The following is a 16,034-nucleotide window of genomic DNA, read 5'->3' as shown; positions in this document are numbered from 1 at the left end:
GTATACTGGTCATTTCAATTCACCGTGTCACTAATGTTCATTCACCAACATGATGATTACATCATGCTTAAAAGTTGTTCCGAGGTAAAACTGTTTGTATGACTTATTTCCTGTGAATTTTTATGCAAAATTTATTCAGTAAAAAGTGTCATCTGTGACTGTTGTAGTCAAAGCAAAATACACACAATATACAAACTTGTCATTAAATGTTCAGTGTTGAACACTAGAGGGTGACAGAGTTATTTTCTTCAGCTTCACTAGACTGGAAGGGAATTCCTTTAACCTTCACATGATATTTTGGGTCAGGGTTTCCTGTTTTTAACTTTTCACATCAACATTTAACTGAATTTTAAAATGTTCAGTCTGGCTAAGGTTGTGATATATAGTCTGACCCATATGTTTCAGAGATCTGCCTCTCTCTCCATTAACCTTTGGCCCCAAAACCAAATCTTCATTTTTATTGGCACATCAATCTGAAATTGTGTGAGTGTTGTAGCAGCTGCTGTGTCAATAACGCACAGAGTGCGGGTGAGTTTCCACATGGCTTTGATACTGTTGCTGTCATGATGTGGGCTCCCGAGGACCTATGTAGCACTTAAGAAATGCCACTGTGCTAAATTCAGTGTAAGTACAGTGTTAGGCTGAGCTGTTACAGCCAAAACGCCTTCATCTCTCTAAATGAATAGCTCTCAGTATGTTTATATGGCTTGTGGTTTGAACCTGAAACCAGCAGCGCTTTGTAACTGATCACACGTTTTGCTTTGCATTGTTTTGTTAAGACTGGATTGTTTTGCTAAGTGATTTTCATACAAATCCCTGTGTGAGAAATATCCCCCAAATCCCTTATAAACTTCACTGTATTAGCAGCTGGCCAGAAAGTATCGAAAGAACCGGTCAGGGGAGGATTACGCTTTATTGTCAGCCTAATTGTTATTTATATTTTAGATAAAGGGATTTTTGTCATTGAGGGATTTTATGCTTTGTCATTCTGTACAGGATTTCCCTCTGCCGGGTTGGTTCCTGCTAAACAACTTCCTCCAGAAAGGCTGCTCAAACAATGCGTATCCAAAGCTGGCTTCTCATCTGAGATCTCACTAAAGTCCACGCATACTGGATGTATTTCAAGTTTTAATTCTTCTCATTCTCTTCCATGTTCATATTTGACGTACTTTTCTGACTTCATGTGTCAAATAATTGTTGAGAAGTTGTTCATCAGCCTTAAGTTGACTTATACCAAAAGTTAGACTCATTAGTTTTTGTGGCACTGGCTTCAGGAATTAGGCTACAGTGTTTTAAAAGTGGGTTAACTGATCCCCAGCCTGTCCGTTGCAGCTCTGGTTGGCCTGGTTTTTTTTGACAAGCTGCACTGACGGTGTTGCTCAGGTCTGCGCTGTGCCAGGTTATGACGCAGGTGAGTGAGAGCCTGGTTGGAAACGGTGGTGAGTTTCTCAGGAACCCACCAGGTGGTGAGTAAACCTGGCATTGCCAAGTATAATCCAAGGTCACTATTTGGCAGGAATCGAAAGTCCAGCTTAGTATTTGGGACATTCTCCAACATAAACATGCTTGATCTATATGCCTGGCGCATATGCGTGTACTTTTTATGCATATGTGCCATATATATATGTGTGTGTGTGTGTGTATATATATATATGTATATATACATATATATATATATTTTTTTTTTCAAAGCAACATGACGGATGTTTGAGATAGCAATTGACTCATTTAGCAATCTTCCTCTGTCAAACAGCTGCATTCAATCCACAAACTTCTCTTTGATATCCTCTTTTTAAAATTCTGTAAATGTTAAATGGCCAAATTCAACAAATGTTTGAAAAAGAAGAATTAATTTTAAATCATAGGGCTTTTCTCTGCTGTGGTTGGTAGAAGTTTCTAGTCTAATGTAGACTTAGAAGACTTTATTAGTCACACATTTCTCATACCAGGTTAGATCCCCCTTTGCCTTCAGAACTGCCTTAATCCTTATTAATGTAGATTCAACAAGGTGCTGGAAACATTCTTGTGCCAAGAAAACAGGGGCAGGGTTAGCACGCCCCCCCAAAAAAAACGAGGTAGGATAGATCCATGTGCTTATGTTATTCACACCAACTTCTAACCCTACCATCCAAACGTCACAAAAAGAAATAGACACTCATCATATCACATTTTTCAAATCTTTTAATGTCCATTTTTGTTTGTTTGTTTTTTTATGTAGAGAATAATCTCACAGCTTACAGCAACACCATTACAATACTAATGCCACACACAAAGTAGCTAAAGCCAGGGTTGGGTGGAGTCAGTGGTATTGTGCACTAACCAGTAAGCTAAGTTTAGTGACAAAAAGTGATTTGTGATATTTCTGTGTGTTTTTTTCTGTGTATTTTATCTGCTTGTACTGGTCAACAGGATTTAAGAAGGGGTTATTTATATTTATAATGAAGAAATTACCAGTTTTGCATTATTGCAGCTACTTTATAACCAATCCAGTCCTTTTTGGGCACTTAAAATATCTTTACAGAAGTATAATGTTATGTTTCTTGTAATTTCTGCTCTTGGCCAGATCTATCTTGAAAAAGACATTTTTTATGCCAATTACATTTTTCAACCAGATACAAAAAGTTATGTAAAAGTCACTTTACCCAAAAAAAAAAAAGAAAAGAAAAAAAAACTGGTTGGAGCATCTACCTTGTGATAATAATGTTCTTTGTGGCTCAAAATGACATCATATCATTCATGAAAGATCACTTTTTGGCACAACCACCACTGTATGCCATAACGACACAGCTCATGAGCGCTCCCGGTAAATGGTTTAATCACTGTTATGTATCTAAGATAAAGCCACCCCAAGTTTCTTCTTGAAAAAGACAGAAAGAAAGAAATTATATTATATTATATTATATTATGCTATTGATTTCAGCCTTTATTAAAGTGTGTCAAACACATAATGAGCGCAAATGAGCAAATATTTAATAATGGTATCATCTGATATATATGCTGCAATTTAAATACACAAGGTTGATATATGTCTTTGGGGTTAATTGTAAACTAAAGGTAATATATAAAATACATAACTGGAGATTAGATTAGTAGCTGTGCTGTACTGATCCCAGGTCAGCTAAGAATGTACTTTCTCGCTCTCCGGGGGAGGGTGTGTATCATTCTTACGGTTCCTCAGTCTGAGGTCATCTGGCCGGAATGTAAAACCTCAACTTCATTGTTCGGGTCTTGAATGCATGAACGGAACAATAGAGAGCATTAGGACCCGGAGATGCGGAAGGCTTCCTCCTCCGTCTCATTATCCATTGATTTGACAGCCTGCGCTGACGACCAGTTAGAGGAAAGGATGCGAGGAGGAGGCGGCTTCAGTGCGGCGTGCCGAACTTTTCTAACATTTCGTGGCTGTTTGTGAGATAACAGAGATTCACTGCGATGTCTGTCAAGCACAGCTGCCGAGTTTTTGACACATTTTCAACCGGATATCTGATCTCGAGCTGGCGTCTGGATTATTACTCCTGCTGTGTTTTGTTGACGGTCGATGAATCAGTTTAACGGATCGATCTGATAAGATTCAGCGGACTGAGGGGTCACATCCTGACTTTCTTTTTTCTCTCTCATTTTGGAGCTGTTGGTGCTGCTTTAGGTAGGCACACCGGGCTTAAAGTGGAGACTGGGGACGCACACGTGTAGGCTGCCTTCTTCATTTGGCTCATCGATCCCTCATCTCTTTCTCTCTCTGTGTATAAAAGTTGGTTTCCTGTTTGGAGCAGCGGTCAGATAAAGTGAGAGACGACATGTCGCTAAGCAGAAGTATTGAATTTGAACACTTTGAGGAACGAGACAAGCCTCACCGGCCACCGAGGACCAATTCGGGCTCCGGGTCTCAATGTGGCTCTAGAGGTAACGGGCTGGTGCCAAGCCCCGCGCACAGTGCGCATTGTAGTTTCTACCGCACACGCACTCTCCAGTCCCTCACCTCCGAGAAAAAGGCCAGGAAGGTGCGCTTTTATCGCAATGGTGACAAGTATTTCAAAGGTTTGGTGTACGCCGTGTCTAATGACCGCTTCAGATCCCTGGATGCCCTGCTCATGGAGCTCACACGGTCCCTGTCAGACAACGTCAACCTTCCGCAAGGAGTCCGGACGTTGTACACGCTGGATGGGGGCAGGAAGATCACCAGCCTGGATGAGTTAGTAGAGGGTAAGGTGATGATGGATGAAGCCTTCAACAATCACTTTGCGTGACCGCAAATGATGACAGGAGCTCAGTACTTGAGATTAGATCAATGGTGGCCTAATGTGCATCGACTCAGACATGCTGTTTATCGTTTAAAAGCTTTTTTTTTTTTTTGCCTTGAATTGATTAAGTTGCCTGAAAACTTACAAAGCAAATTATATTCACAGAGTTGGCTCCTTGTCCTGCTTTTACAATATAATTGGGAAAGTTTTGACTCTGTTCCAAATATCTGCTGCACTTAAACCCATCTACTTATATGTTGGATGCAGTGCAACGATATAGATTATCGCTGTATATGCACTGACGTAACCGTCCTAACATGTTTGACCCAGTGCCATACATGCACTCAAGCACACAGACCCCTCCTCAGTACAGTTAATGCTCTGCTCTGCAAAATGTGCATCACTGCCCATTGATCTCAGCTGGACTCACGCTCCCAGCTAACGCCTACTTTATTTGTGAGCTTTTGTGAGCGTGAAAGTGCCCTGTGTTTCACTAAATACACCCCTGCCTGAAAATGAATGAATGGATAAGTGAGTAAGTGAGTGGATGTATGTATGTTGTTGGCTTCACTGGCAGTTAAAATCTTTTGCAGTTGATTGAGCTCAGCCTTGGGGCTTGTAGGATAAGAAATGCCCTCCCCCATCCCCTGTCTGGTCATTTCTTATAGGATAAACGTGGATACTACTACAAAAAGTGGTAACAGTTGTTCCTGTAATCCTTCTATATGGCGAACTGTACTCATCTTGTTGAAGAGCACCTAGACAAATTTGGTCACTGCAGAAACGAATAGAATATACTCTCCTACCCACTCCTGCCCTGTGCTGTTTACTCTGCAGGGAGAGTGGCCTCTCAGTAATAAGTTAATCTTCATGTTCACTGTCTGCACTGTGACCTGACTGCAGTCCTCTATTACCGCTCCTCACATACGCTTAGGATCCACTGACCTCTTACTGAAGTTATTAATCCTATTTTCATCTCACATCTTCCTAAATTTCAGTCTGTGCTGCACTCATTTGCTTTACTCTGTCCCTCCAGAGACCGGGGAAGATTTAGGCCAGTGCCTGATCTAAATTCTGTAGCAACAGTAGTTTAACAAACTGCACCAAGGTTGTTTTGGTGCACTGACTTCACCCCTCAGTGCTACTTCAGTAGCTCACATAGCCAGTGATTTTATTTCAATGGGCAGTTCATCCAAAAGGACTGTTCTGGTGGTGTATGCAGAGGAATTTTGGTATTAGGACAAGTGTTATTAGATTGTTTGAATGTACGAGTGCCCACGTAGTGGGAAAAATAAAGCAGGGCCTTCTGTGTTGTTTTTGCTGTAGTCAACCTTGTTATTACGGTTAAATAACCCCAAAATGTGCCATCTTAAAGAATACTTCGTTCCATTTGGCCTCCATTGTATTGCTTTTCTGTCTTTTTTTTTCTAATCTCACCAAATAGGACCTATTATTGAAATAGGAATAAATATTCCATATATGATTTGGTTTGAAGAGACAGGCCCTTTAAGGCGGGATTCTTAGGATATGATAATGCCCTGGGTCAATAGTAAGCATGTTTGTTGACTGCTTAATTTCTCCTTGAGCCTCTCAGATTGCAGGTGGGCCATCTTGTCGATGTTTACACACCCATCTAATGGACAAAGAGAGCAAACATTACTGCACAGCTCAGCAGTCTGCATCCATTGATTGAGGCATGCTGGGGCTCTTTTGTGTGAAAACCCAATCAGGCGCCATTCACATGTGCACCCCCGTATGACTAGATGGGATTACAGAGCCAACCAGTCGACTCGAACTGCTGTGCTTGTGGAAAACAACGGCTATAGCCAATCCTGAAATGGGTTTAGAAAGAGCTTTGCAGGTTACAGTGGGGCTCCGTAGCATGCTGACAAGGGGAATTCTAGTCGGGGCAATAACAAGTTTGGGCACCAGAGGGTCTTTATTTGAACCTCATGGGGAAATTAAGCCTTTTAATGGTCGGTGTTCAAATTGGCTTGTGATATTAAAGCATTTGAGCTTTAGTAAAAATATTTTGTATTTTACAGCAAAGAGAAATGGCTGAAAGAGTTTTAAATCATGACTTAGAAACAGTTCTTTACTGATAATACACACCTCTCATGACAGATATGTGCTACATGTTTCTGTAAAATGTGAGAATATGATTCCTAAAGGGTTGAACTAAAGAAACAATGTAAATGTAAAATGTAAAAAGCCTTCAACTCAAATTGACAGTTGAAATTCAAGTGTGAAGCAAAGGCCACAGTCTGATAAGGTTAAAGAAAGTTGATCTGTCTTTGTAACATTGTGAGTGTAAATCAGAGAACCATGACCTCATAAGACTGAGAATACTTTTTGCAGTTATTAGATCACTTTATTTCTTTGTGACAGCAGCTCTGTTATCACAGTGATAACAAAAAAGTGGCTGTTTATTGACGTCATGCTGGATTGGTGACCGCTGTGTCACCTCGTAAAAGTTGCTGGGCTGGTTAAGCAGCCCGTCAGACCTGTCCTCATCTGTTGTCCACACGAGGACAGCAGCCAGCGGCGGGCGGCCGGGGCTGCGATCACATCCCCGTGGGACGTCGGGGAATAGACCCGTCACCGCGCACCATCTGAGGGCATGTCAGCGTTCTGTCATTTCCCTGCAGATGAACGGCAGCCTCTGTTATATATTTTGTTTCGGCGCTCAGCCACAGCTCAGTCCCCTCCAGCTGCGGCCTAGCCTTTTAATTAGCCTTTGGTTAATTGCAGGCTTAATAAAACCTGGTATCCCGGGACGCGGTGTCTCAGTTGGCCTTCTTACACTGAAGTTCAATTCGTTTGTTCTGACACAAATCCAGTAACCAAAGTGCCAAAGTTGGGATTGATTTCTTATCAGCAGATGAACTGGTGAGAAAATATGCTGAACATGTCCTACAAATAAAAGTTTTCCTTTAAGTTTTGAGCAAATACGTGTTTGCGGTATGTAAAGGATTACTCTTCCTGCTACTTAACTGGGATTCCCTGGACAGAGCCAGCCACTGTGGTTCTTATATTCATACACAGATGCAGCCATGAGTAATAATCTATTTCTCGGTTTCTTAGTTTGTACATGCTGATTCCTGGTAACCCTGTAATTATCTAGTTTCCTAGAACAAGATTTATTTCAAATAAAGCCGAATATCTCTCGTGAAGTTGAGCATGCAGTAAGTTGCTTCTGAGAGAGGCTTTGGTACTTGCAGACACTATTTGTCACTTTCCAGCTCTTACTCATATTTGGAACAGACCGGCAGCAGGGAAGCACAAATCCAGCACTTTCAAAACAATCTCCAGACATTCTTGATGTGGTTTATGTTCACCCACGGAGCTCCCGTACTTATCACGACTTTCTTGTTAAGGAGAAACACTTGCGTGCTAGGGTGTTTAAACTGGAATGCTGGCTGATAAAGCAAAGCGCTTTGCTTTGGAGGAAGGCCAATAAAGCAGCCCTGCAGCTGAAAGGGAGAGAGAAGAACAGCGTCACACTGTCAGTTCGTTGTTATTCACCATATGGGAGCAGTGTTTAGTAATGCATGCTATGGTCGATGTTGTGCAAGGTGTGTGTCCTTTAGTGCACAACTAAGAGCAAAAACAGCCTCAGCCATTCTCTTTGGTAAATGTGCACACAGATGTTTTTTCTTTAAAGGTGTGAGTTGATCCTAGCAAGAGCGTGCCACAGTTTCCTTGTAATCCCAGAGTGATGCAGTAATGTTAATGTCAGGGTAATGATGAGACCATCTCACCTGTTGCAGGACTTCCTCCCACTGATGACTTGAGTTCTTTACATGGCTATTTGAGCTTTATGCGCCAATGTTTGGCTTCTCTTTACAGCACCTCATATAGCTCATTTCTTCCTGCAGGAGAGAGTTACGTGTGCGCCTCAAACGAACCCTTCCGACGTGTCGACTACACCAAGAACGTGAACCCCAACTGGTCAGTGGGCAGCAAGACCAGCACATCGCGCTCCCTCTCGTCTCTCTTCCCACTGAAGAGTGAGCTGCAGAGGGAATCTAAGGACTTCATCAAACCCAAGTTAGTCACAGTCATCCGCAGCGGCGTCAAGCCCCGCAAGGCCGTTCGGATACTGCTCAATAAGAAAACTGCACACTCCTTTGAGCAGGTGCTCACCGACATCACAGACGCTATCAAGTTGGACTCTGGCGCAGTGAGGAGACTGTACACGCTGGAAGGCAAGCAGGTAGGTCTGATGAATATCTATTTAACTTGCGCTACATCACGTTAAAATGCCTTTAACTGTGCGGACACCAGCTCCAGTAATTACTACACAAACTATGACCTGTTCTTGTTTTAGTTTGTGTGGTGATCTCATTTGCTACAGTTGCATAACTTAACAGCAAGAGCTAGTTAAACATATTGTTTTCAATGAGATGAAACTGGCTAATGTGCTTACGGAACCCAGATGGAGCAAAGCTGAGCTTATCTCTAAAACCACTGTGATTTATAGGTTTCAGCTGTGTCAGCAGTCCAGATAATTAAAGTCAGTTTAATCACCCATACGTAATTCTACGCCCATATATTATTTCAACAAAGCAGTAATGGATACACTTTGGCTTTAAGGCCTTGTGCCATATCCATCAGTATGGTATCCCCCACCTCGTGATCTGGTTGTACCACATGAGACTATTTATGCTATAATGCTATCCATCTGGGGCACATGTATATTGCCCTGTTGAAATTCTGGCGTTCAGAGATGAGGTGAGCTACAACACATGGTGGCCCCCGTGTAAAATATGTAGCTGACATCTCATCTGAACATGAACAAACTGTCTTTCTCACAGAAAATATAAAAAGTACTAAATATAAAAAGTATTTGCAAGTTAACGGGGTAAGATAATGAGGTAACAAATGAGGCAATGCTAGGCAGAGGAGTATGATAAGAGTATTACACAGTGAATTTACCAATAATGAGATTATTGCACAGAGTTTCTGATCATTTGAAATATTGTACCTGGCTGTGATTATTACACAGATTATTCATTGTTGTTATGATGCTGGACAATAAGTTGTCGCTGAGTCTGTCCTTGTGATGTTTGTACTTTGTGATGCATGTTGGAAGAGTGCATGTGAAATGTGCTCAGAGAACTACGTCAAAGTATGTATGTCACATGTAGGATGTTACATACATTTATAGAACACTCATCTTGTTGTATGATTCAGTGGATTTCAGGGTTGAAGTTAAGACAGAGAACCAGTCCTTGTACCTGACCATTTTCAGAGGAATGTGTTTGCTTGTACTCTTTGTTAAGGCACTTAACACTGACCTATGAAGCACTATGATGTTGTATGAAGAAGAACAGTGAGTATCTTCAGCATCTGTAAAGCACAGTGGAGACTCTGTCATGGTTTGGGGTTGCATTTCAGCTAGTGGTGTTGGAAATCTTGTCAAAATTGATAGAACACAGAAAAGTACCATCAGATTTTGATCCACCATGCAGTACCATCTGGAAAGTGTTTAATTGGCAAGAGCTTCGTTTTTTAGTATCACAATGATCCCAAACACTCTGCTAATCCAGTAAAAGCTTACGTGGATAGAAAAACACACAATGGAACACCAACAGTCATGGGTCGGTCTCCTTTCAGCCTGGAGCTCAACATTAATAAAGAACTGTGGGATCATATTGATAGAGAACAGAATAAAAGGCAGCAAACATCCAAAGAAGAGCTTTGAATGTCCTTCAAGAAGCCTGGAGAACTATTCCTGAAGACTACTTAAAGAAATTAGAGGATTGCTTGCTAAAAAAGTTCAGGGTGTGTTGCAGAATAAAGGTGGTCACACCAAATGTTGACTTTCAAGTTACTCACAATTGTACGGATTCTGTTTTTGTCTTATATACTGTATTTTTCGTGTATGTTTTTCCCCGCTTTCCTAGCAAAATTTTAAAAAATTAGGGGGATAAAGATTTTTGTGAAATCCTCTATTTGGCCTATACTGGAATAGATTGATGCACATTTTAATCTAATAAATAATGTATCATTTCATGGTTTCATAAAACTAGTTTACTGGAATTAAGCATTTAGAAAGTGAAAACTTAATTACTGTAACTACTGAACTGATAGAGCTCTAGGTGTTTCGCATTTTTAGTGAAGCTGAACTGCTTTTTATTCATTTTTAACGATCAGCTCTACTCACACAGTTGTTGATTACAGAATTATGTCAAAGACAACAAAAATGTCAGCATGCTTTGTCCATTTTAGTACAAAATCACTAAATGAATTTCTTTGGTAACAGTTTAAGTTAAATTGAGGTTTAAAAGTGTTGGTGAGTGGGAAGAAGAAATATTAAACTGGGACTGAAAGTCTGACAAGCAAACCAGCTGATGTTTGTTTTCTGTGAGCTGACGGGAATCTTTCTGGGCTGGACAGTCTGGACAAATTGACTCATGAGAATTGTGATCCTTATCACCTTTGACAGAGCAAGCAAAGCATCCTTTCTGTCAGGCCGGCACTGCACAGAAACACTGACTCGACAAGATTATATAATAGCATCCAGAACATTGCTGTATTTATTTACATTATTTTAGACTGAAGCCTCGCCTAACAAGCGAAAGCTCCCCAGTTTGACTCTGAGAGGAGCCACGTATCCCTTTGGGGTTGCATCAGGAAGGGGCATAAAAATCTTCCAAATCAGACATGCAGAGCTACGTGCTGTGGCGACCCCTTGTGAATAAGGGAGCAGCTAAAAGTAGCTTTTTTGGAAAGAAAAGAAAAAAAGCTTCCTGTAGCAGATGCTGTCCAACTTAAATTTGAAGTTTCCCTCTTTGACAATGAAAAGTTTTTACAGGGATTTTTAAAAAAGGGAAAACAGCTTCATATTTGAAAACTACTTTAAAGAATTTGGTTAGCGGACTCCAATTCCCACCTAACACAGATTCCATATGTGTGACATAAAGCCTTGATATGTCTACTTGCATCCCATGAGAGATTCCAAGTAGAACAGCCATGCAGACCAGCTGTTTATTCCAGGCTTTTTAAGCTCCATATCAGGAGAAGCAGATATGGAGCTTTATGTGGTGCGTTTGTGCACTTAAAAACTCATGATCAGTGTTGAGAGCTAATGCTTTGACCAATCATTTGAACTTAGAAGAGGTGGGCAGAGTGTTAAAGTGATTGCTCTTCCCCAAACCATGCTGATACAGTTTGTCAGAATGAGGCACTGTGTTAAAGTCCACATTGTCTGTGTAAATGTAACTTGTGGTGGAAGTGGGTGAAACTGAAATTGCCGATGTCAGTGTTGTGGGAATGGCCCGTGTGTTCAGTGGTGCTTTAAATTGAACCCTACTGTCCCAATCTATATTTATTCGGAAGGAAAACATCAAAAACAGCCCCCGCAAACACCGTCTGTACCAGCAATACCTTTACTGGGTGGACCGAGATGACGCTGGCGCTGTCACAGCTTGCACAGACTATACTTACTCAAAGGTGTTTTCAAGCCTGACATTTTAGTCATGCCCACAAGTACACTGAGTATGTCATGTGGTCAAAAGTAAGGCTGTAAAAATAACAATATAATTTAGCGTTGCTCTCACTCCGAGGGGAAAAAACCAAACGACACATCAGTCGAATATATTATTTTATCAAACTGAAGATCAGTCGCAGCCTTTTTAATCCCAACATTCACAGCAGTGATTCTAATAAATCAGCGATTGGCTGACTGACTAGAAAAATCTTGTTTCCCTTTTAGGTTTTTAGGTTTTTCAACCATAAATAAATCATTTGTAATAGTGACTCACAACATGTACTCTGTAAGTGTTTTGAGGTTATCCATTACAGATGACACATTACACAATTTATGCTGACAAGTGTGTCGTTTAGCTTCCTTAGATATTCACCGCAGGCGTCTTAATGATCACATTGCACCAGCCTGTGGATGCAGTAGTCTTTTTATTTAGCTTCCTTTAACAGATGGTTTCTGCTCTTTGGTGGAGGATAAATCCATCCATCTGGCAAGCGCTATATATAGATGAGTTAAATCTTTATTAAAAGTAATGTTGGTCAATTCGAAGTATTAAAGCTTCGAAAGTTTGTGATGTGCAAATATGCTATTCAGCTAATAAAATGTGGTGTTTCAGTCCCATTTGTTAGTGGAAACACTGGAAATGTGTTTGTGCTGCAGCATTCTGTTTTAAAACGATTGTTTCTTTAGTCTCTTTAACTTTTTCCATTCCCGCTCGTTTTACTGGTGGTCTTAGTTCAGTTTTCTGACACAATGACTGTATGCAGTCAGTTGATTGCCCTAACCAGAATATTACCCAGATCATGTTGGTAATACTTACTAGTTGGGTTTTCATAGTATTTCTCCTGGTCCTTGTGATTTCTTAGTTAACAGCTTTTATGATGATTTTATGATGATGCCTGCATCTCTCCTGGTTTGTGTGCCACACAACCTTTAAAGATTCGAATCTTCCTTGCTCTGAATCTTTACAGTGGCCATTTTTTTACACTATCTATCTATTGAAAGCCACATATCTAAAAAAAAAAACAAAAAACTTCATCAGTAGAAATCATGAGCAAAGTTGTATTTGATTACTCTAAAGATGTATTCCAAAATGCCCTGTCCCATAAGTGGGATGAACAGATTAAAGAATTATATTATTTTAATGCAGTACAATTCAAGAGCATCGTAAGATACAGGCTTCTCGTGAATCCACAGTAGAAGGGTCACGGCTCTCACACAGAAACAGAAACTGAACATTAGAACTCCCATAAAAGTTGGATTTACTGCAGCACCGTTTTAGTGCAAGTTTCAGGTTCAGTTCAGTTTAATTCATTTTTATTTATATAGCATCAAATCACTCGTGGCGCTTTATATTGTAAGGGAAAAACCCTACAATAATATGAGGTTGCCTAATAAACTGGCAACTGAATGTATCTTAGTAGTTCATGTGACTATCTTTCTAGTCTGAACCCCATAGCCTCTATAAAAAGCACTTCTAAGGCTCCTTCCTCAGTCACCCACACACCCATAAACACACGCAAACACTCCGAATGCCTTCCAGCAGCAGCCGACCATCTGCTCCTCCAAAATCAAATCGGGGGTACCAGCCACCCGGTCTGCAGACTCCCACCCGCTGATGGACTCTCGCTCACACAGAGCCCCCGCCCTGGCCACAACCGCATGATTAGGCCTACAAGCTGGAAGGAAGGGTTACAGTGCAGCTGTCAGGTGTGTTTGAGGGCGTTTGTGTTCACGGATGTTTTTTCGTGAGTAAGGGGGCTTTCACAAAATGTCTCTGTCCACTCTCCCTCCTCGAGTCAAAGCTCCTCTTCAGGCTGAATGTTAATTGTAGATCATGGTTATCAGAGCCAGCAGAATCAGCTGCTGCTTTTGAAAGAAAACCCTGTTTTACATCTCAAAGCTAACCGGGCAGGCAGAAAATAAGATTTTCCTATTTTAATTGTCTAAACTGTCGAATCGATGCATTCATTAATTTTGGGCACAGTCCTGCAGTCCCCAAGTTTGCTTTTGTTGCGTGTAAATCATAGAGAACGTATTCAAGGGAGTTGTAGAAGAAGTAGCAAAGACAAAAAAAGGCCTTGTGATAAAATAGAAGAAGTAACTGAATTGTAAACAAGAGCCTGACTGATGCTGGACATCTTTGGGCTGAAACTGATTTTTAGGTCTCTAACGTTGATAGGTTCAGTATTCTTCATGTTCCTGAAGTATATATTGCATGTTTTATGAGTTGTATTGAAAAGGAAAACACGATGGAGCGGTTCAATAAAGTGCAAGTTTTGTGGTTTTTGTTATTTATATGCATATACAGGGAGTGCAGAATTATTAGGCAAGTTGTATTTTTGAGGGATAATTTTATTATTGAACAACAACCATGTTCTCAATGAACCCAAAAAACTCATTAATATCAAAGCTGAATGTTTTGGAAGTAGTTTTTAGTTTGTTTTAGTTTGAGCTATTTTAGGGGGATATCTGTGTGTGCAGGTGACTATTACTGTGCATAATTATTAGGCAACTTAACAAAAACAAATATATACCCATTTCAATTATTTATTTTACCAGTGAAACCAATATAACATCTCCACATTCACAAATTTACATTTCTGACATTCAGAAACAAAACAAAAACAAATCAGCGACCAATATAGCCACCTTTCTTTGCAAGGACACTCAAAAGCCTGCCATCCATGGATTCTGTCAGTGTTTTGATCTGTTCACCATCAACATTGCGTGCAGCAGCAACCACAGCCTCCCAGACACTGTTCAGAGAGGTGTACTGTTTTCCCTCCTTGTAAATCTCACATTTGATGATGGACCAGGTTCTCAATGGGGTTCAGATCAGGTGAACAAGGAGGCCATGTCATTAGTTTTTCTTCTTTTATACCCTTTCTTGCCAGCCACGCTGTGGAGTACTTGGACGTGTGTGATGGAGCATTGTCCTGCATGAAAATCATGTTTTTCTTGAAGGATGCAGACTTCTTCCTGTACCACTGCTTGAAGAAGGTGTCTTCCAGAAACTGGCAGTAGGACTGGGAGTTGAGCTTGACTCCATCCTCAACCCGAAAAGGCCCCACAAGCTCATCTTTGATGATACCAGCCCAAACCAGTACTCCACCTCCACCTTGCTGGCGTCTGAGTCGGACTGGAGCTCTCTGCCCTTTACCAATCCAGCCACGGGCCCATCCATCTGGCCCATCAAGACTCACTCTCATTTCATCAGTCCATAAAACCTTAGAAAAATCAGTCTTGAGATATTTCTTGGCCCAGTCTTGACGTTTCAGCTTGTGTGTCTTGTTCAGTGGTGGTCGTCTTTCAGCCTTTCTTACCTCGGCCATGTCTCTGAGTATTGCACACCTTGTGCTTTTGGGCACTCCAGTGATGTTGCAGCTCTGAAATATGGCCAAACTGGTGGCAAGTGGCATCTTGGCAGCTGCACGCTTGACTTTTCTCAGTTCATGGGCAGTTATTTTGCGCCTTGGTTTTTCCACACGCTTCTTGCGACCCTGTTGACTATTTTGAATGAAACGCTTGATTGTTCGATGATCACGCTTCAGAAGCTTTGCAATTTTAAGACTGCTGCATCCCTCTGCAAGATATCTCACTATTTTTGACTTTTCTGAGCCTGTCAAGTCCTTCTTTTGACCCATTTTGCCAAAGGAAAGGAAGTTGCCTAATAATTATGCACACCTGATATAGGGTGTTGATGTCATTAGACCACACCCCTTCTCATTACAGAGATGCACATCACCTAATATGCTTAATTGGTAGTAGGCTTTCGAGCCTATACAGCTTGGAGTAAGACAACATGCATGAAGAGGATGATGTGGACAAAATACTCATTTGCCTAATAATTCTGCACTCCCTGTATATGCTCTTCCAATCATGGTTGCTCATGTTATAGCCAAAGACTGAAATAATTAACAATATCTTTGGACCTGTGCGATGCAAGAAAGGACCATGACGTGGTCACCTCAGGCACACAGATCTTTAACTTTCCTGCCATGTTTTAACAAACTCGGCAGCAGCTTACTGCAAAGATGCCACTCAGCTTCACACCATCTGCTCAACTGGGATGCATACTCTGCTACATATCCTGCAGACAGTGTTGAGAGTTTTTAAATAGCAGTAGTAGCCAAATCACTCCAAACCCCAAAGTTTTCATATCAGGACTAAGGACAAACACTATGCTGGGAGCCAACAGGAACGACTTAATTAATAGGTACTCTGCTGTCTCATGTGACGCTGGTTGCTAATTTCTTTGTAACTTCAACGGTAAAGGCAGAGAGGAAGACGACTGAATCAAA

The 16,034-nt window shown here is 41.1% G+C and overlaps 1 protein-coding gene across 6 annotated transcripts in view; it reads left to right on the top strand.

Moving 5' to 3' along the window:
* The first annotated feature begins 3,321 nt into the window (after positions 1–3,321).
* The window catches only part of dclk2a (doublecortin-like kinase 2a), a 45,170-nt gene continuing 32,457 nt past the window's right edge, over positions 3,322–16,034 (top strand). For 3 of the 6 annotated variants that reach the window (XM_031752186.2, XM_031752185.2, XM_031752184.2), the window contains exons 1-2: positions 3,324–4,200; positions 8,117–8,454. In XM_031752186.2, the coding sequence (XP_031608046.1) occupies positions 3,795–4,200; positions 8,117–8,454 (744 nt within the window). In that variant the 5' untranslated portion in view covers positions 3,324–3,794. Of the gene's footprint in view, positions 4,201–8,116; positions 8,455–16,034 lie in introns of all 6 variants that reach the window. The other 3 variants (XR_005613454.1, XM_031752188.2, XM_039613792.1) reach the window with 2 other exon arrangements.

This window comes from Oreochromis aureus, linkage group 6, assembly GCF_013358895.1.
Source record: "Oreochromis aureus strain Israel breed Guangdong linkage group 6, ZZ_aureus, whole genome shotgun sequence".
NCBI classification, from domain to species: Eukaryota; Metazoa; Chordata; class Actinopteri; order Cichliformes; family Cichlidae; genus Oreochromis; species Oreochromis aureus.
The sequence above is the reverse complement of the archived record's forward strand: the minus strand, read 5'-3'. Positions and strand labels throughout refer to the sequence as shown.